Source organism: Macrosteles quadrilineatus, unplaced genomic scaffold (genome assembly GCF_028750875.1).
Source record: "Macrosteles quadrilineatus isolate MER2022 unplaced genomic scaffold, UCM_ALF_1.0 Scaffold_3__2_contigs__length_128488019, whole genome shotgun sequence".
NCBI classification, from domain to species: domain Eukaryota; kingdom Metazoa; phylum Arthropoda; class Insecta; order Hemiptera; family Cicadellidae; genus Macrosteles; species Macrosteles quadrilineatus.
The window spans coordinates 82,403,101-82,425,834 of NW_026542596.1; the positions used below are offsets into that span (position 1 = coordinate 82,403,101).

At 35.0% G+C, this 22,734-nt stretch overlaps 1 protein-coding gene across 4 annotated transcripts in view; it reads left to right on the forward strand.

Moving 5' to 3' along the window:
* Nucleotides 1-352: 352 nt before the first annotated feature.
* The window catches only part of LOC128988648 (band 4.1-like protein 5), a 35,466-nt gene continuing 13,084 nt past the window's right edge, over nucleotides 353-22,734 (forward strand). For 3 of the 4 annotated variants that reach the window (XM_054410133.1, XM_054410136.1, XM_054410135.1), the window contains exons 1-12: nucleotides 353-849; nucleotides 13,249-13,353; nucleotides 14,285-14,327; nucleotides 14,589-14,765; nucleotides 15,542-15,662; nucleotides 15,944-16,031; nucleotides 17,141-17,229; nucleotides 17,895-17,996; nucleotides 18,727-18,864; nucleotides 19,995-20,114; nucleotides 21,106-21,299; nucleotides 22,260-22,385. In XM_054410133.1, coding sequence (XP_054266108.1) covers nucleotides 697-849; nucleotides 13,249-13,353; nucleotides 14,285-14,327; nucleotides 14,589-14,765; nucleotides 15,542-15,662; nucleotides 15,944-16,031; nucleotides 17,141-17,229; nucleotides 17,895-17,996; nucleotides 18,727-18,864; nucleotides 19,995-20,114; nucleotides 21,106-21,299; nucleotides 22,260-22,385 — 1,456 coding nt within the window. In that variant the 5' untranslated portion in view covers nucleotides 353-696. The remainder of the gene's footprint in view (nucleotides 850-13,248; nucleotides 13,354-14,284; nucleotides 14,328-14,588; nucleotides 14,766-15,541; nucleotides 15,663-15,943; nucleotides 16,032-17,140; nucleotides 17,230-17,894; nucleotides 17,997-18,726; nucleotides 18,865-19,994; nucleotides 20,115-21,105; nucleotides 21,300-22,259; nucleotides 22,386-22,734) is intronic. The other variant, XM_054410134.1, reaches the window with a different exon arrangement.

The window sequence follows — 22,734 nt, forward strand, 5'->3', positions numbered from 1 at the left end:
AATTCAAAATTAAATCAATAAAGTGCGAATTAATGAGCTGATGTCACCTGTCTGCCATGTTATCTTATGGGACGTCTGTCACTGAACAACACCACTTGCGTTGTTGCCAATTCTACCAGGCCGCGGCCTGTAGTTAAAGGCGGCCGTGGTTAAAGACGGCCATGCTCCAGGCCGCGGCCTGTAGTTAAAGCATAAAGTAGGCCGTGGTTTTCCTCCTAGGTCTGTGTCCCAACCCAAATCGACCGGGACTGAGGACTGAGCCAACTTTCGTTTCGTTTCGACTGTTTCGAGTTCCGTTCCGTTCCGATCCGACCGAGCTCTGCTCTACCAACAGTGCTAGCTAGCTAGGGCGACGACGTATAGAATTTACATTACAGTATTTTGTTTTGTTTTGATCAGTTAATGCTTTGTTTCTGAAGAATTTACTATGTGAACAATTTTATTCTTATTTTCGATTAGTGTTAGTTAAATAAACCTATGTTATGATTGTTTATACTAAGTTTAAGTAACTTAGGCTTTTAAACAATGTTGTGACACTGGGTCAAAAACAAAAAGACTAGGCCTAGGCCTACTTACCGTATCGATGTTTACGTTTACGATGATTTAAGAAGACTGTTTGGATTTTATTGTGAACTATTTTACCATTTACTCTTGGGTATCTAAAATTACCTACATTAGCCTCGGAACCCTGTAAAGATGTTAAGATTCTTGAGTAGAAAAAGGGGCAGAAATGCCCAAAAAACATCTACACTAATCAAACCAGGAAGTCAGAGATATACTTCTCACAAGAACCTTGTACAGTGTAAAGTTATTTTATTGGATGGCACTGATCTCTCTGTTGATCTATCGGTAAGTGTTTTGCTTTTCTTTACATAAGTTAGGCTTAGACAATAGGCTACTGTACACGTTCGACCTAGGTAGGCCTAAATCCTGAGAAGCCTACAGTTTCTTAACATGGGAAGGCAAATTTTTAAGAAATATTGATGTATCAGGTTACTTAACGATAGATTATTTGGTAAATCTGAACTTTCTGGATTTGGCTGCACTTTACTTGACGTCCTACACTAATCCGAATGAAAATATCGATCGATATATCGATTAATCGATTGCTTCATTCGATATATCGTTTGGTTAGTTAGGTAAGGTTAACCTAACCTAGGCCTAACTAACCAAACGATATATCGAATGTAAATATTGAATCGAAAAAAACAATCAAATGAGTGTAGAACGTCAAGTAAAGTGCGGCCCTGGATTTTTTTTTAAAACGTTGGTTTTTAAATTATTCTTACGATCTTAACCCTAGCAGTGGCCAACGACGCTCGTTCGCCGTGACACCTAGAATGGCCACCAGCGTAATACCCACGCTATTATGGGTCGACATTTTTGTAATGGTGAAAACACCGCTTATGTAGGCCTATAATCAACTCTGATATGAACAATTATTTAAGTTACCATTTGAAAGATGACATTTTGAACATTAGCTTTATTATATAAACAAACCCTGTAGTAGGCCTAGGTATATTAGTGTTTCCTCTTATTTGTAGTGTTTCCTCTTATTTATGTAATAGGCATCAGTTTGTTGAAATGAAATATCTAGATTATGGTAATTATTGTAGGCTAATTATTTAAGAAGCTGTGTCTGTGAAGCTCAGGTGATTAAGTATGGAGTACCTCAGGGATCCATCCTGGGTCCATTACTTTTTTTGTGTTACCTGGATGGTCTGCCTAAGAGTACCAGCTTCAGTTCGATGTCACTATATGCAGATGATGCTAATTTAATTGTTAAAGGAAATTCCAGTTCTGATATTGAGCTCTCAGCCAATTTGGACTTAACCCTCCCAGTGTTACTTGACGAAAATTCGACAAGCAGCACACTTTGTGTAGTGTTACTTGTCGATTTTTCGACAAGCAGACATCGTTTACGGCGAAGGCAGCTATTTTTTTTTTTTTTTTTTTTAACCCTCCCAGTGTTACTTGACGAAAATTCGACAAGCAGCACACTTTGTGTAGTGTTACTTGTCGATTTTTCGACACGCAGACATCGTTTACGGCGAAGGCTATATGACTGACTGAATCGGATTGAACTGGATCGAGTTAGGTATCGTTCTTTCCGTAATATTCTAAGCTTTCTCCAGAGGTCTGTCTCTAAGCGCTATTCATTTTAGTTCCGAAAATATTGTAGCAGACAGCTGACGTGCGTGTATTTGTAAACAGCTAGGTTCCCCCGGACCGATGACTGATGTGTTTTATTACGTTTATCATTGTTTTAGTGTTAAAAATCAAAAGTAGTGATATACGTGGTGCATTATAAGAAGATTTAAGTGGTTTTGAAGTGCTGGTTGATGATCCTGAAGAAGTAGGTAGTGATATTGATGTAAATTATCAGCCAGATTCCTAGCTATGGTTAGGCTATGCATTCTTAGCTAAACGCTATGTACTGAAATCAGTTTTTTGCCCATAACTTATTTATTTGCAAATATACTTCCTTATATTATTATATATTTGTAATCCTCATAAAATTTAGAACAAAGTGGCTATTTTCAAATTTTATAGGCCTATAATTTATACAATTTCATTGAGCGCAAACTTATTTTTTTTTGAAAATTTTCAAAATTATATTTTTTTTACCTAAAAATTTTTTTTTTGTTAAATGTTCCTTATGTTTTATATATAGGCCTAATATTGAAGCCCATGATTTTCCAAACAAAATGGTATATAGAACATTAGAATTAACATTGTTTTAAGCTTCTCAGATCCGTTTTAATAAAACCTTGCAAATGCGCCAAAAATAGGTGGACATTAAGGCCTAAACTATGGACACTTGGAGGGTTAAAGAGGTTGGCGGCCTCTTTTAACCTTGCATTTGCCCGTCCACATAGACTAAGCGCCCGTGCGTGGATCGTTTACAGCAAAGCAAGGAGTGAGCCGGTACAGTACAAAGGTGAACTGTACTGATAAAATGTTATCGGCAGTGACCAGGATCCGAACCCACGACACTACTGCCTTGGGCCCGAAGTCCGCGACGCTACCGACTGAGCCACCGACTCACTAACCCACCGACTCACTAACAACAATTAAAATAACTGACTGAATCGGATTGAACTGGATCGAGTTAGGTATCGTTCTTTCCGTAATATTCTAAGCTTTCTCCAGAGGTCTGTCTCAGCGCTGTACGTTATCTGAGCCGATCGTAATATGTAGCAGACAGCTGACGTGCGTGTATTTGTAAACAGCTAGGTTACCCTCCGACTGATGACTGATGTGTTTTATTACGTTTATCATTGTTTTAGTGTTAAAAATCAAAAGTAGTGATATACGTGTTGCATTATAAGAAGATTTAAGTGGTTTTGAAGTGCTGGTTGATGATCCTGAAGAAGTAGGTAGTGATATTGATGTAAATTATCAGCCAGATTCCTAGCTATGGTTAGGCTATGCATTCTTAGCTAAACGCTATGTACTGAAATCTGTTTTTTGCCCATAACTTATTTATTTGCAAATCTACTTCCTTATATTATTATATATTTGTAATCCTTATAAAATTTAGAACAAAGTGGCTATTTTCAAATATTTATAGGCCTATAATTTATACAATTTCATTGAGCGCAAACTTATTTTTTTTTTTTAATTTTCGAAATTATATTTTTTTTTACCTAAAATTTTTTTTTTGAAAAAATGTTCCTTATGTTTTATATATAATATTGAAGCCCATGATTTTCCAAACAAAATGGTATATAGATCATTAGAATTAACATTGTTTTAAGCTTCTCAGATCCGTTTTAATAAAACCTTGCAAATGCGCCAAAAATAGGTGGACATTAAGGCCTAAACTATGGACACTTGGAGGGTTAATGAGTATTCAAAATTTTTTAAATCAAAATAACCTTCTATTAAATACAAGCAAATCAATGATAGTAAGTTTCTCCACAAAACAAAATAAAATAGCTCTGGATCCAAAAATCAAAGTTGGCAATAACATAATAAATAAAGCAAATCAGACAAAATTTTTAGGACTTTTCATTGATCGACATCTATCTTGGAATGATTATGTTGATAATGTAGTGAAAAAGATGTCATCAGGAATATATGCACTGTGGCAAATGTCAAAAATATCTGACCTTACAGTGCTGAAAACAATATATTATTCTTTAATACACTCTCATCTGGCATACGGAATTTGTATATATGGAGCTACCTCAATATATAATTTGGACAATATTCTGATAAAACAAAAAAAAGCAATACGAATCATGTTAGGTTTAAAAAGCACAGAGAGTGTCGAAAACTTATTTAAAGATCTTAAAATTTTGACAGTTTACAGTCTTTATGTCTTAGAAACAATAAAGTATGTCAAAGAACATGAAAGTGATATATTTTTTGAATCCAAGCATCATTATGATACCCGAAATAAAATTATTTTTGATAAACATAATCTGCATTTTTATAAAAACAAAACTAAATATATGGGCACCAAATTTTTTACTCAGTTGCCAAATTTAATTAGAAATGAGCAAAATTACAATAAATTTAAAAAATTGCTGAAAGAATATCTTGTTAATAAAGCTCACTATTCTTTAAGTTTCCTTAAGTGAGGGCTCCACTACTGGTTGCCTGGGTTTTATATATAGTTTTAAATATATTGTATTTTAGCTATATAGCATGAAAGTATGGGATTTTTAGTTATATGTGACTATTCTGATGCTGCAATGTATTCATACAAATAAAGTTTATTTTGACTTTGACTTTGACTATATAACAATGTCACGATTAGAAGACAAATGAATTTTTGGCGCGGCACGACTTTTGCAGCTGGCACTTGGGAACTGTAAACACAACTTGTTTGGCATTACCCTGCTCGGGTGATTTTCGTCTTGGGATTTTGCGGGTGGTAGGTACCACTGGATAGCCGTTGATTTTATCTTCATTGTGGTAGCCTATTGATATTTAGAACAAAATATTGATTGCACAACAGGTACGGTTTTATGAAAACGGCTGCTTTCAAAATGTATAACAAATGGCTAACCAGTGGAATAAACTTACGCTATTGCATAGGCCTACAGTGTAAGTTATTATTACTAGTCATATAATATGTCATTTTGAAGAGGAAGAAATGTAGTTGTGATAAGTTAGTGGCAGCCCTACACACGGCACAGGGTTATTTCAGGTTTCTCTCACTAAGATGACAAAAGTGCGTCGCTACTGTCAAGGTATCGTACACAGAGTGCCTTGTATTCGCCATTGCTTGTTGTAGCCGGCGAGTTTTCGCTCTTGTTTTAATCCGTGATTTATTACTAAATTCGTTATTATTTCGTAGGCCTATTGTTAGAGAAATGTGTGTGTGAATAACAGTAGACCTAATCTTTATGCATTTTATTATGCACAAATTTTTACTGAATTTAGTGTAAAATTATGTTTATAAAAAGTATTTTGTATTTTTCTTGCGGTTGTATTTTGCGGATTTCCGTTTATTTATATTATTATGCCCCTAACGTGTAAAAACAAAAAATGTTAGGCCTACCTATAGGCTAGGCCTACATTTTTATGTAGGTAATTGAACACACTACAAGATGACTAAGTTATGTTGGTTTTAAGTAAAAAGATTTAGTAGGCCTACGGTAGGTACAAAAGTTTTATAACTAAATACTATGAATTTGTTTTTCACAAAATTGCTTAAATACTAGGTACAAAAACATTTTAAAACTTATTTATAAATACAAAATTATTTTTACCATATAAAATGTATGACTTTTTTGGATTCCTTACTTTAACTTATAAGCTTTACAAACATGTACCTATAAATCATTATTAGTATACACATGTTTATATAACTTTTTACAACACAAACTAACACTGAACGGTTTAAAAAATGTTCGTTTCTCTGTTTGTTATTATTTTTCGCCCCAAAAACTTATAAGAAAAATTTTCCTAACATGTTAGCCTACGTACCGGTATATATATTTCTATGTAGGGAATTAGATTGTCTACAAAATGTATATAGGCCCTAATGAATTTCCTGTAAACAATATGTAGAAACAATTGTAGGCCTACCGAGGAGACGTAGGAATTGGCTAACTCAGGAGCTCGCTAACTCGGTCGTGTATCGGAACTGGCTAACTCTGGAACTGGCTAACCGTTCAGTCAGGAATTGGCTAACTCCGGATCCCGCTAACTCGATTTTGTCTCGCGGCGGAATTCGCTAACTCTGGAAGTCGCTAACCCGGCCGCGCCCACTGCATGGAGCGTTGCCAACCTTGCACGACAAAATAATCGTACATTACCGTATTTCAAAATTTCAGTGTCAATGAAGATACAGTAAATGTAATTGTTTTTGTTATCAATTTCACTTTTAACAGATAACTAGCCCAAAGTAATTCTAAAAGACAATTATTAAAAAATCATGAAAAGTGTTTTTTTAGGCTCGTCACACACTGCGTCCGGTCCGGTAAAATCGGATCCGGCATGCCGGATCAGGTGAATTCGAAAATCATTAATTCAAATGGAAGTCCCCACACTGCATCCGGTCCGGTGCTTCAGGTCCGGTCCGGTAAAATTATTTTGGTCGAGAAGCGATAGGCTTCCGGCAAGCTTCCGACGCCGGAGAGCTCGTGCATGCGCAGACGACTTCTAATCACCTCGTGACAGTGACAGTGGGCACTGACAGTAGCAGCAGACGTGGTTTTGTGGTTATTGTTTGCGCTGTACGACTTTTAATAAAATGTCATTGGAAAAGAAACTGATTGTGCTAGTACAGGTGTACCCTGAGCTATACGACCTAGGCCACAAGGACGTTTAAGCAAGAGCTGCTGCAACTACGATGATCTCTTCACTGTCACTGTCACTCATTGCTTTAGGGAAATTTTGTTGAACAAACTATACTGTATGTTGTTGGTTAAACACTTCTTCAACTTACAATACCGCTGTCCTCGCATAGACTCAGACTGTCGCCGGAACTGGAACGCCTGATGCAGTGTGTGGAGATTTGCCGGATCCGGTGAAAAACACCGGATCCGATTTTACCGGACCGGACGCAGTGTGTGACGAGCCTTATTTAACTCTACAATGGCCAGTTAAATGTTTATGATTTCGATCTTAAATATAAATGCCATAAGTATAAAAGAAAATAATAGAGTTGAAAAATATTGAAAAGGTAATAAATAATTAAACCTCAACGAAATTAAGCTAAACTACACGCTAGTTCTCAAACACGGAAAACAAATTTAATCGTAATGTCATCAAACATCAACCATCAGTCATCAACCATCGTAACTTTCATAACTAATTCATAGATTTAAAATTAAATGTTTGTCGTTGAATCGTCCAACTTACATGTAAAAATATGACATTAGACTAAGCTTTTATCTAGGCCTAATAGTTTAAGCCAAAGCATTGTAGGCCTACTAGTAAATAGTTGCCTAATTCTAAAATGTGTTGGATTTTTTAGTAATAATGTTACATGTGTTAAAACAGTTTTTAGATTGTACACCTAAGCACCACTAGGAGAAGATATAATAGGTACTCATATAACAAAACGTGACAGGGTAATTTTAATTCACGATTCTTAATCAACGAATTGACGGATTTTCTTAGTTGGGGTTCCTTTACATTGGTTTCACAATCGAAATAAACTATACCAAGCCATTGCTAGGTTCACCGTTCCCCGGTACTGAGCTACTCAATAGACAATAGCTTTGTTTTTGGATAAGATCAAGTAATTTTAGGTATGGCCACCATTCATAAGAATTGTAACAAACAAGAACGCCTGGGTCGATTTAGAACCAGCCTGGAGAAAAACTCCAGACTTTTAAAAAGTAGGCCTACTGAAAGACGTAAAATTAATATTAATTAAACAAAATTAAGAGGATGACCCGGGTTCTACACTAATAGCCTACGATAAAAGAAATTTACAAGTTTTATTTATGCGTAGACTAATTTTTAATGCAATCTATGAATAAATTAGGCCTACAACTTTATAATATTGTATTGATAAATATGTAGGCCTATTTAAATTCAATACCGGTAGCTCTATTTAAAAATACATTACCACTACAATGTATTTCTGGACTGACGTCCCAGTTGCTTACTATCTTGATTGTAATATCATTAACTAGCTGTACCCACGGGCTTTGTCCCGTTTAACTTCATATGTGAGCTCGTTCGCATGGCTCAATCACGTCCTGGTTGAAGTTCGTTCGCCACGCTCACTCACCTTTAGGTTGGAGCTCGTTCGCTGCGCTCACTTGTCCTGGTTGAAGTTCGTTCGCTACGCTCACTCACCTTTACGGTTGGAGCTCGTTCGCTGCGCTCACTTGCCTTCAGGTTAGCTCGTTCGCTACGCTACCTCGCCTCCGGGTTGAAGTTTGTTCGCTACGCTCACTCACCTTTTGGTTTCAAATTAGCTGTTGTCATAAATGTAAAAGAAATAATAGTGCTTCACCCTGTTGGTAATCCTTGTAACTTTAATGCTTTGAGCATCATAGAACAGAACCAACTTGTTTAATTGAAACAGCTGTTAAGATTCATTAATACCATTTAAATATGAGTGTACTCATAAGGTTCTCTCATAATCATACTCATAGTAGTTTACTCGTTGGGTTCTCTCGTAATGTTTACTGAATAACTGAATTACTAACATCGAACATTCTTAACTATATTTATGTCTGTGCCCTCCGCCTTGCCTCATTCCTCAAATTGCTCATTTTACTAATTTAGCCTCAGAATAGTTTTACAATTAGGCTATAATAAATTATTTGTTTTTAAGATTTTCTGAATATTTATGAATATTATTGTTTTCCAACAAATACGTAAGTCACTGATAGCGACTGAGCCTACGCACAGGCTTCCAGCCCATGTAGGCTTATTTCCTTAATGTATATGTTTAACATAGCATCTCTTAGACCTTACATCCTTTGTTGTTATTATTAAGTTTACATGTATTTTTATATTTAATTATTTTTATCTATGCAATAGAAAGTAAGGTGTCTGTTTCACTGGAAGTTATATAATTTATATTCTGCAATATTTTTGGAAATAAAGTATGTTTTGATTTGATTTTGATTTGATTTGGTTAACGTGGGAAACTCCAGAGCCACTGGGGCGGAGCCCAGAGGTCGGAGGGTAAAATACTTTCTGAGTGAGTGTTTACTACCCAAAAGGAAGATGCCTGCCAAGTTTTAGGTTCCTAGGTCTTATGGTTTCTGAGATTTCGTGATGAGTGAGTGAGTCAGTGGTATTTGAGCTTTATGTATATAGATTACTATTTCTAGATTCTCCTGTTCTTTTTGAACAAAATTAATATAACATTGGCTAGGTTTACTTGTACGGTTGAATTTTTACGAATTTTCAAAAAAAGGTCTGCAAAATCGCCAAAATGGGTTGGCCATTCCCCACTTCTAACATTGGCCACTGCAAGGGTTAATAAACAAGAAAATAACTTGAAAGCATTTGATCAAGTCACGGAAACCACTGCAAATTACGAAAATAGGTATATGGAACTATTTTCTCAAGTTGCGGAGCACATCGCTTGCCCGGAGGAACGAGGAGCGGAGTGATACAAACTGGTGACTACTTACTCTTGGGCTCCTAGAATAGGCCCATAATTGGAATACAAAATAGGCTATAAAAAAAAAAAAAAAACAATATGGTGCAACACAAATAAACAACCCTTAACCTACACTTTACCTTCCTAATCTAACCTTACCGGTACTCCAAAACACTTACTGGAGCCACAAATACTCATAAACCCCGTACCTGATTTCCTTTTTTTTCAATTGAAGTAGAGTAGAGCGAGTAACAAAAACAACTAACTTACATCGCTCAATTGGCCTAGTGCTATTTAATATTATTGGGGCTTATATTAGTATGACCTATTATTAGCAAAGTTAGTCTTAATCTTACTTAATCCCTCAATAAACTCTTGCTTCTTCTATTTTCAATTTTAACATTTCTCTATATCTTGTCACTATCCAAACAGGTTCAAAGTCTAATCAGTTTAACCCTAGAACGGCCACATAGAGTGTTTCTGTAGGGCCAGGCAGTTTTAGCCTTCCCTACAGCATTTAATCTCACAGTTTGTAAACCCCCTTTTTTATCAAAACCTATAATCTTATATACCATCGGATTTGGGACATCCTATAGAATCTGACTACTTTAAATTCTATGATTGGTTTGGTATATTATTGAATTCTTACAGAAAAACAAGGGAAACAAAAGACTGATTGAATAACAAAGACTGATTGAAAAAAAAGCACTGCGAAATAACAAAATTAGAATAATTGCTGCAGACAAGCCATATTGGCTTTTGTGGCTTGGAATTGTATGTGTTTTGTAAATTTGTATTTTTTTGGAAATAAATAATAATAATATTATATCAAAGGAAACATCTTCAAAATTTAGTTCATAAAATATATTTTTGTAACAAGAAACAAATAAACCTAAATATCCATAAACTAAATTCCAAAAGTATGGCTCCACAACAATTTTTTTTTAACTCAAAATCAAATTTTTTTAGTCCATTAAGCAAAACAATGTAGGCCCTAAAAGGACATGTCAAATTCTTATTCTAACACGTACAAGAAGTGCCAAAAAGTTAGGCAGTCTAAAAGGATTGAGCAACAATAACACACAGACAAAAAAAAATGGGAAACACACAGATAGAGAAAGCGAAACACATGCACAAACTTACAATTAGTAACAAACTCAAACAAGAAAGTTACTGATTATACTTACTTAACACATTCGCTGCTGAAAACCTTTAAACAGGCGCTCGCCAATTGCGGCTCGGCCCGGGCGGAGCCCCGACGCGCTAACTGAATCAGCGATCGCTATTGGTATTGAAATATCTCAGTAAGACGAATCACAAAAGAGCAGTGGTGATTGTTCTGCGTTACTCCGAAAGTGGACGTAGTTCACTGAAACACCCAAAGGTAGCAGCACTGCCTGTAATACGGCTCAAACTGAGAAAATCCCCGAAAACGGGACAAAAGCATTGCCAGACGGAATTTTACGGGAAATCTTTGTACTAACCTACACCAGAATAAAGCTCTCATTATAAGCTACAGGCTGGTAAAGATTACAACGTTCCCCGACAATGGCTGAACCCACACTGATCCGGCAAACAATGCAATGCGCGCTCCCCCACCCGTGGACCCCCCCCCCCCCGCTCCTCAGCTGAGACGCGCGGGGTCCACCGGTGGACCCGCCGCATCGAATGTGTTAAAATGACTACTTACAATGTTCTGTAGGATGGTGAAGAAATCATCAGTAGAGAATAGTGGATAAGCCAATAGAAAATCCCAGAGAATGTTTTTGAATTTTGAAAAGGTCTGGGTGCAGGCTGAACAAACAATGTGATTTAAGAGTTTTAAACTCAGTTGATCAAGAGTTAGATTGTGTTTTATCTAGTAACCTTTCAAACTGGATTTAAACTTTATCTCTGTACTTGGTATTGTGAGCATGATTATTCACCTCTTCTTTGCAAGGATTCTAGATCTTTCTTAACATTTAAGACGGAAACAAAGACATATAAACGGTGTACAGTCATTATATCTTCATTTATAAAAAGTGGTTTGCAATCGGCATCAGAGTCAGCATTTGCCAATAGTCTAATTGCCTTTCTTTGAATTCCAAAAACATTTTTCGTATGTGAAGCTCCACCTCAGAGTCTGAGGCCATACAAATAGGTACTCTGGAAAAAAGCTAGATAGGCCTTCTTTAGATATATTTTACCAACACATGCTTTAAGATTTCTTGGTATAAACATAGACAACTAACAGCGCAGACAGTTGGAAGACAGGTATTTTAATTTTCAAACATTAAAGATGTAGCCTACAAATTGTTTTACATATATTTCCCTACACAAACATTTCAAAACATTTGAAACCACCATACCACCTTTTGACTTGTTAAAATGTGTATATAATCCTAATAATTTATTCAATCAAAAACAAAATATATTTTTCTAGGAGTAGGCTACGCTTATTCTGCACGTAACGGAATGAGTGAACTCAGAATAATTATTTTAATGTGCATTACTATTATAACTAGGCTATTTGTTTATTTGATGCCCGAGGGAGCTGCAAGTATGGTTTGTTTACATCATGCTTCATGCCTCATTGTCCCACAGGATTAGTCGCTACAATAGGCTACTACCTGGATCCCTTGTGATTAGTAGAGTTGTTTTATTGCCCCGACCTTATTGGACCCTTGGATTACGGGCTCAGCTAACTAAGCTCTCATCCCTTTAGTCACCTAAATTGTCAACCTGATTGTTCAGAACTGCTTTATGACTGTTTTAGCCCAACTTTGAAATACTGATTTTTTTTAAGTTTGTTTAGTATTTTTACTAGGCCTATTTTTATTTAGAGACTGTCAATATTAAGTGTCTGTAGGCCCAATATAAAAGCTAGTTTCAAAAAATAGATTTTGAAATAAATAAACAAGATATGCATTAAGAAAACCCCTGTAAGTAGATATACATATAAATAAAAGGGCCACTTGATGATTGAATTTTCTTTGATCGCACACAGTGTATAAACAGTGATCGTCATTCTTGTGGGTTATAGAAAGTAGGTAGGTTAATAGCCTAGGGAATAAACATGCAACAATGATGTGTTGTTTCCCACACTCACAGTTATATTTGCAACATCACTATGTTCTTGTTATGCGATCATTCACTAAGTTTTAGAAGTAGGCCAGTCCAATTAAATTGTTTCCATTTTATAATTGAACTTTTTACTGATATAAAAATGTGTAGGTTGTAATGTTAAAATTTGCTGATTTTATTTTTTATTTCCTTCCAATGGTCTAACAACCAGTTTATTATTGTAAACATATTAGCCTAATAATGTTAAAGACGACTAGGATACTACATAGGCCTACATGCCAAGAGACGAGCGAAACATGCAACTGGACTTAATTTTGACAACAAATAAATTAACAATAACTAAAATCTGTTTGAATAATACTAACAATAAATACAATCTGTATCTCTCTAAGACCCATCTAATTAATTACTATAAAATTTTTAAATACTTTTCACTCCAGTCTGTAATATCACAACTAAATATTAGTCCTACTTATTAACTATCACAGTTATTTTGTTTTCTACCCTTAATGAATCTAGATAATTGTGTAAACTTGTGTGACAACTTTGTCAGATCTATGCAGATTCAATGATTTAAATAGATGCACACTCCGAGTACTTGTGAATCACAAACCTTATCAAACCTTTGTATCTATGATTAATTTTTTCAGAAAAAAGCAATTGGAAATGACCTGTATGAGCAAGTATTTTACTCATTGGACCTGATTGAAAAGGATTATTTTGGGCTTCAATACACTGATGCTAACAATGTGCAGGTAAATACTAATTATATTTAACATAGATTAGAAATTTGAATTAATTTTTCATTTATGACAGAGTTTCATTTGCCGTCCAACCTTGGTATAACGAATCTGAAGGGGCCGAACTAAATTTTTCGTTATATCAAGGATTTTGTTAAAACGAGATTCGTTAAATTGAGGTTAGGTTTGTAGGAATATTGCTAAGTCGAGGTTCAGAAACAGTATCTGTTGTTAATATAGGTTGAGATTACTTCATCAGTCCTCAGTGAATGAAATCAGTTGGTACATAGTGCACAGCAGACAGATGTGTTTATAAAAGAGCAGACGAATGTTAGCGCAAGCGTTGACGTCACCTTTCCCATTTCATTTTCATCAAGATTCTGTGATTTTTCAAAAACAATAATGTGGGGGTTTGTTATATTGAGGGAAAGACATATACAATTCGTAGAGTAGAGCTTAAATTCGCTATGTAGAGGTTCTGACAATGCTAAATTCGTTATATTGACATTATTGAGAGTCTTATTTTAGCCGGGATAGTTGAAAATTTGTTAAGTCAAGGTTGTTGATATGGTTTGTTCGTTATGTAGAGGTGAAATATTCATTGTGTCTTATGGAGAAATGTGTTATATCAAGGAATTTGTTATACTGAATCTCGTTATATCAAGGTTGGACTGTATTTAGATCAAGAATAATTTAATACCTTATAATATTGTTACGTGATATAATTTAAAACTTAATAATCATTGGTAATCCAGTATGTGAATGAGACAGGAAAAATGATTTATTATAACCATGTGAAAAGAAACATTTTTATGTTTTAAAAAGTGTTATTTTTGTTCGACTACTTCTGATGGACATTATTTTGAATTGCAGTGCTAAAGCTTTATTTTAAGTAATGGCAATAAACTTAACACTAATTTTGTTTTAATTTAATTTTCTTTTCCAGCATTGGCTTGACCCAACAAAGGCTATCAAAAAGCAAGTTAAAAGTAAGTACTACAGCATAACATTTCTTGAAATAGCCTAATTTTATATGAGGCTTATATTAAAAAACTACCTTGTTTGTGTTTATTGTTGTAAATCCGAGTATTTATAGCATGTAAAATCAAAAGTAGTGTATGATTATCAAACAAAAATCATGACAAAATCACATTTGAAAAGAGGACAACTGAGCCTTCCTGTATTTACATGTTTGATAAGCAGTTTGTTTGTATCTCATTCCTGTTACTGATTATGATTGTATTGTCTAGTCGGGCCTCCTTACACTCTTCGACTCAAGGTCAAGTTCTACTCCTCAGAACCCAACCTGCTGAGGGAGGAACTCACCAGGTATCAGTTCTTCCTGCAGCTCAAGCAGGATATTCTGGAGGGAAGACTAGAGTGTCCTGAAAACACTGCTGTAGAATTGTCTGCCCTAGCTCTTCAATGTGAGTCTTTGTTCAATTTTAAAATTAATAGCATGGCAATACTACCTGTAACTCTAGTGTTGGAAGTTAATTGTCCTGGTATTATTAAAATTCTGCTGTAGTAGATTAAAGGAAAACATATTTCCAGTAAACAGTTTAATTTCATACAACTTTTGGCTATTGGTTAACCTAGACACTCAATTTTCATGTCAGTTTTAAAATTGAAAATGGATGTAGTTTGGTCAAACTACTAACAGAGTGATGATTACAATTACTGATTTCTGTTGATCCGCTAACTTGTTTAAGCAAGTCAAGCTTGAAGCAACACTTCCTGCAAAACTACACTCATCTTTTATGTTAAGGTACCTACATAAATTTAAATTATCAAATTGTTAAGAAAGAAAAAATAGTATACAGTGATAACTTAATTGACAGCTCATTCTATGAGTGGCTGATTCAACTATGTTCTAACGAGAATAAATGAATTGGCTAACATAAAGCTGGTCCATACAGATGGGATGTCTTCTACAGCGTCTACATGTTAATGGCACAGCTAAACATATTAATACCAAGGGGGAGGATAAAGGAAATAATTAAGCAGTAACGTATCATCAGCCACACTGGGTTGCCCTGCATCAACACTCGATACAGCGGTGAATATTGTTGGTCAATACTCAATACTTTTATACTAAAAGGATTAAAATGAAAGTGAACACTTATATTCAGGTTTTAAAATTGTCTTTTAAGTTGGACTGGACACAAGACAGTTGTAGTTAATTTGCGCCTTGTTGGTTCAGCGGAGCTTGGTGACCATGAAGAAGGCTACCACACTCCAGCGGTCATCTCTGAGTTCAGATTTGTACCCAACCAAACTGAAGACATGGAGATACTCATATTAGAGGAGTATAAGAAATGCAGGTATGTAGCATGCTCGCTTTAACCAACAGTTTTTGGGATGATATTGTTTGGCCTTATCAGTGCTTTCCTTTTTGTTAATAAAAAGAAGTAAAAAAAATGTAGTCATATGTTTTCCTCTAAAACCTCGTTTCCTTCATCAACTAAAAAAGCCCTTGACCTTTAAATACAATATTACAGTAGTTTTTTTTCATGCCTGACCCTTGGGCTATATTTTTATAATATTCTCTAAAGTATAATTGTGAGGTCATAATTTTCTAACAATAATATTTTTACATCTGCAGAGGCTTGACCCCGGCCCAGGCAGAGATGAACTACCTCAACAAGGTCAAGTGGTTGGAGATGTATGGAGTGGACAACCACATAGTGCTGGTAATGTATCGTCTGTCACACAACATTACTGTTGTAGGCTACTTGACATTATCACTCTAAAGTTACCAACCTCTTGATGCTGGATGAAATCGGTTATTGAATACCTACTTGAATCCAATGATGTAATATTTTCAGTCCAGTTTGGATTTAGGTCAGGTATGTATCCAGATACAGTTGGAGCCATTGTTTCATCAATATTATGGTTTAGAAAATGCTCTTTCTACCTATGATTCCTTAACCTCAGTCACCAACAAGATTAGATTATAATAGGAGGGATTATAAAACTGAAAAATCTTTCTGATGCACTTACACAAAAGCTTGACAAGATCAACCGCTGATGAAAAACAATGATTTTATTTGCCTTTACTTTGGATTTATTAAACAATTATATTGTTTGACCTAGTGTCACTGGTAATTTATTCTTTTGGATACAGTTTTGTTTTTTTACTTAATGCTCTCAATGTAATTTTTTTTTTTTTAAGAGGTTGGCGGCCTCTTTTAACCTTGCATTTGCCCGTCCACATAGACTAAGCGCCCGTGCGTGGATCGTTAACAGTAAAGCAAGGAGTGAGCCGGTACAGTACAAAGGTGAACTGTACTGATAAAACGTTATCGCCAGTGACCAGGATTCGACCCCACGACATCGCTGCCTTGGGCCCGAAGTCCGCGACGCTACCGACTGAGCCACCGACTCACTAAAATGCTCTATTTTTAGTAATTGTCTTAGAACAGCAAAACTACTTTGATGGTAGTCTTCTGCATTACTGCTATCTATAAATTTTACTTAGGAATCAATCTATGTTTCAAGAATTTGAATTCACGAAGAGTGTACTTATATGGTGCTGTCCTTAGCCAGCCTAGCAGATAAAGATACACAACAGATAAAACATATTGTATCTATCTGTATGGGGTGAAGCTTATCCTGTACAAACATAAGATTGCCCTCTTAAAACCTCTTCAGAAACCCTGACCTCTTTATCGTTTACAAAGAATAACACCTGGAAGATAATCTGGGTGCAAAAGTTTATGTTATAATCAAATTGTTTTAGTAAATTCATCAATTTTGGAAACCAACTCACTTTGCTATAATGTGCGTTTTGATTTTATAGGGCAAAGATGGCTGTGAATATGCTCTTGGCTTGACACCAACTGGCATACTGGTGTTTGAGGGAACTCAAAAAATAGGATTGTTTTTTTGGTAAGCAACATTTAAGTGTTTTCAACCTATTCCCACATGACACCACAAACCCTTATTTTTGTTGTAGGAGATACTTATACTTGAATCTTTCTAGATCTTTACCAAACACTATGGTGATCATCAGATTTAGTGTGATGTTAAAGCTGTCAGAACTTGAAGTTAAGTTTTTTTAGCTGTATGGTTTACAAATTTAAAGAATTTGTTACCCATGCCTGTAATGCTTTTCCCAAAGGTATTGCTTCTCCAGTTAAAATATAATAGTTTGTAAATTACGCAACAAAAGATATACTTTCAGTACAAAACTTTTTGGTGTTAGTAACCTAATAGTAGAGCCAGTGTATTTATTAGGTTGCCGTTAAATGTTGGAAAAAAACAAACAGTACTAAGACCACCCTCTAAGGATCCCTGGGAATAATCTTTATTCTACAGAGCCCACTTTAATTTTTTATTTAACATCAAAAGTTTCCACTGCCATCGCTCTGTTGAGTGACTGTTTGTTCTCTTGATTCTTTCAACCCAGGGGCAACCATCAGATTTGTAAAGAAATTGGAGTGAGAAGGTGAACAAGGGGGATAAATGTCAATAAATTATACTAAATAAGGGAAACGCTTTATTTGTCTTAACAATATTTTTTTAATATTGTGTAAACCACTAATTTATTGTAGGCCGAAGATTGGAAAGTTGGACTTCAAGAAGAAGAAGTTGACGTTGGTAGTTGTGGAAGATGACGACCAAGGAAGAGAGCAGGAGCACACCTTTGTGTTCAGGTAGGCTTTAACATCTGTTTGCTATTCTCTGTGTAAGGTTTTGTATTCTTTACAGATCTTCTTCCAATTGTTCTTGTTGATTAGGATCCAAGCAATCAAATTCCAAATCCAACAGACAAAAAATTCTATCCATATATTTACGTGTTACAAAGTAGCCTAACTCTTTATATTCCAAGTGTCTAAATTGCAATACCCTCTTGTTGTTTATTGTAAGAAAATTTGAAAATTCTCATTTACAATGCGAAAGACAACTTTTTTGATTTTCTCCAAAAAACCCATATTCTAACAAAAAATTGGATTACATGATCAGTCTACAGTTTGAAAATGTCTAAAAATGTTGTCAATGTCAAGAGAATATTAGCCTAGGCAATACACAGAAATGAAAGGTATGTAAAGCCACATAAATTAAAGCTTTTTAGAAAGATAACTAGTCCCTTTGGCAATAAATTTCCTTATAATCTACCTAAGAAAATATTTCAAGCAAACTTTCAAAAAATGTCTCAAAGAATTTTATTTTCAAACTTTTCCTTCAAGGATTTTTTAATTTATGAAATGTATTTGTATTATTATTACTGTCATACAACACTTTTCAAACAGTTGTTTAATTATTTTAAGAACTTTTTTCATATTTAACAATTTGACACTGTTAAATGTGTTACGGTTTAGTATTATCATGAATCTAAAGATTTTTTTATTTGATTTTATTAATGTCTCTGCTTTCCTTTTGTAGACTTCACAACGAGAAAGCCTGCAAGCACTTGTGGAAGTGTGCAGTAGAACATCATGCCTTCTTTAGACTTAGAGCACCAGTCAAGGGCCCCTCTGCCAGACAGAATTTTTTCCGAATGGGTTCCCGATTTAGATACAGGTATGTATGTGCCATGATTTCTATTTTAGTTTGAAGGATTTAACTACAGTATTTATTACTTAACGTTTCTTAATCTAGTATCATACGTTATATCAGCACACTTGGGAACTGGAGCTTTTAATCATTGATGATGATAATGTGCATAGTATTTTTACCAGATCGTGTCTGTAAAAACCTTATTAGAGGTTTATTTAATAATGATAATTACTGACCAAACCATAATGATGCAGGCCTAATTATGCATTCTCCTAGGAATAGGCGGGATCATACTTTATGTTCAGGACATGACAGGATTTTACTTCCTTCCTGATTTTCAGAATATGAACGGAAGAAGAAGACTTAATCTTCCATGCAGTAAGGAAAACTTATGTTTGTTTTAAAATTCTTAAGTAAAAATCTTAAGTAGAAATTTCTTAAGTAATTCTTAAGTTAAAATTCTAGCTAGTGGCAAATTGAGAAAAATATAAATTTTCTGTCTTTATTGTATACTGTTCTGTGCCATCATAACTCATGGTAGCAGCAGGATTGTTACTATCTCTTACGATCCCGGAGATAACATTAACTTTTCCCGCTACAGTAACAAAATCCTCTGTATCTCACAGGATCTCGGAGACAACATTATCTCCTCCTGTACAGAACTAAAATTCTCAGTACAGTATCTCACACGATCACAGTAGCGATGATATCGTGAACATCTCCCACAATCGTAGGGACATCATTATCACCGCTCATGCGAAATCGGGGACTGTTGGAACAAATCCCGTATCACATGCAGTCCTTCTGGAATATTAGGAATATATTTTTTTTACGTAAACTTATTAAAATGTTCTGACTCATATCAAGGCAGCACTTTAAAAACAGGCCGTAATGCCCCTCTGACATGACGTCATTGTAGGCGACGGCAATGACGTAATAATTGCCGTTTGTGATCAGCTGCTTGTTTTAATCTATTCTTGGAAAACAAAATTAGAACTAAAAAATAACCTTACGTCATTACGTTGCCTATGATGACGTCATCTCTGAGGAGCATTACGGCCTGTTTATTTAGTGTTGCCTTGTCCATACTTATTGACCACTCCTCTTGCTGTTACTTAAGAGTAACTGATTTTATATATTGTTTATTTTGACAGTGGGAAGACAGAGTTCCAAACAACACAGCAAAACAGAGCGAGGAGAACAGTGCAGTTTGAGCGAAGGCCAAGTCAGCGTTACGCGAGGCGCCAATCACACGTATTGAGAGAGAAACAAAGGTAACATGATCAAATCAAGTTAAAACAAAATAGAAATGTATAAAATAGTGGAAATAATAATTTGTAAATTAATCTCGCTATTGTAGACTTTTTAACAATGTATTAAAATGCTGCATTTAATTGATCTTGTAAGTAAAAATAATTGAGTTAAAAAGTTTGAATTAAGCTTCAGGATAATGTAAAACCAATAACAAAAATAGAGGGTGTAATACAGTAGACTCCCTCTTATCCAGACTCCTCGGGTCCGGTTAAACTGAGGTCCCCAAAAACTCGTTAAAACGGGACTGGTTAAATGCATACTGTATACATTATTTGACTTAAATTTAGGAGAGCATTGTATTTAGACACGTGATCACTGGTCTCAAATCTTTCCCTTTAGAACAATCGTTTCAGTACTGCCCGCTTCTTGCCGATCTAGTCCAGTTAAACTGATGTGCTGATAAAAATTGTCCGGTTAAAGAGATGTCATTTCCGCCGAGTGTACTCCGGTTAAACCAGTGTCCGGTTAAAAGTTGTCCAGATGAGAGGGAGTCTACTGTAGATTCAAATTGCAACTGCCATTACCATTTATCGAGTAAAAATTTCTACTTTTGTGTTGTATATTTTATGTGTCTCTATGGACTTATTTAAAGGTAAGCCTACTTTCCTGTCAATTTCCTTAATAATTCCTGGCAAATGCCCTAACTTTATATAAAAAATAAACTGATACTTTTTAAGAATAGAAAGTATAGGATTTTCAAAGATATGGCTAATTTTCCTGAGAAAACTGGAATGCATTAGTCTATTTCCCGCAGATTTACTGTAGGATAAATTTTACTGTGTTGTTATGTATGGCATTTTGTGTATCGCTGAGCCTCGTGACCAATATTCTCTAGTAAGCAGCACTAAACTCAATCTATTTACAGAAACACTTACATACAATCCAAATATAGATTGAGTGTTTTCACTTAATTTTTTAACAAAATATTTACTTTATGTCTGTGATCATCAGAGGTAGTAACACATCAGGCGAGACTGCAGCAAAGAAGAGTGAGGGCCAGGCGTCTAGCAGTAGCAGTGAGGTGTCAGTGGTGCCCGCGCCTGTTGTGGTCGTTCCTGTAGAGACAGACGACACAGCTCCTTTGGCGTCTGACACTGCGTCACTCGTGGGAACCCTCCGCAGGCGCAAGTCTAACTCTAACTCTGGTCTGTATATCTGTGTAGTCTGCTTGGGCTAGGTACTTCTCATAATTGGGCAGTAATCTTTTGATGACAAAACATTTGATTTGACTTACACTAAATATAATTTATGTAATTGATCTAATATGAAATGTTGTGAAGTATTATAGATTTTAAAAACTAAGTGAATATTTTGATTAAATGAAAATAGTAAGTTAAATGAAACTTACTTTAAAGGTATGCAAGTATAATGATACTGGAGATAAAAATGAATGACCTTGGTTGGCTAAAAATAAACACTATACAATCACCTAATTTTTTATTCACTGTTCATAAAATAATAGTTACCCTCATCTTTTCCATATACCAATACAATGTGCTGAGCCTGAACTTGAAAATAAATAAAAATTTATGTAAAAAAAAATCAATGGAGATACTTCATACTTTCTTATGAAATGGTGACCGTACCATAAATAAGCCAACTAAATAAATAAGTCGTAGGTATTTTAAGCCAAGTATGAATATAGATAGGGATGAGTGGCACGATTGTAGTCTTGTTAGTGTTTAAGGCCAACATGTTCCTTAGACACAGCTGTTAATTAATAGCCCATACAGCCAATGGAAACTACCTACAGTTTGTAGTGGAATCCGATAGATAGATATTACTTGATACAATTACTGCTTCAATGAAAGCTGTTAGTGCAAAACCAACTTATTCCTCTAAACTTAGTGTTAGCCTAGCTGATTATATTGATTTTTAACTTCCTAAAACCAATGTTAGTTTTTTAAATAATTTATTACATTGTCTATTTAAAATAATTATATTTTGAGTTTGTAAATAATTCATCATGTTACCAAAAATAAACTTTCTTAACATTATGTATGCCTAACAAAACATGTATTTCGCTTGTAAGTGCATGTATAGATCATGTAATTCTCTGGAGATATAAACTTATGAAATCACAGCCAACCGAGATTTATTTCCAGGTGTAGCTGAAGAGAGACTTGATTCATTGTTGAAGAGTTTGGCTAAAGAAACAATCACAAATCACAATTTAGAAGATAAAAACGATTCCAGTTCCCCCTTGTCCAGCCTCTCTAGTAAGGCTGAAGGTAAATCACAAAGTTCTGCATGCAAAACCATTCCTCTAACCTGGGTGGCAGGTCTAACAAATTCTGCACATTCCATACTTCGATTCATACTTAATTCATACATAATGCTTTAAAGTATTCTGGCTTCATACAGTAGAGTTAAAATTAAAACATTTTTCTCAACACTCAAACCCACCACCTATTTTAAGTTAATTCACATCAACGTCAACATTCAAATTATTAAGGACCACCAAACATCAATGCGAATAAATTTTCTAGTTCAAATGTATTCAGATTAAACCTTTGATTACGGATATAAGTAAAATACTGATTTCTATGTAAAAGCACCACCTAGTATTAGAATAAAATG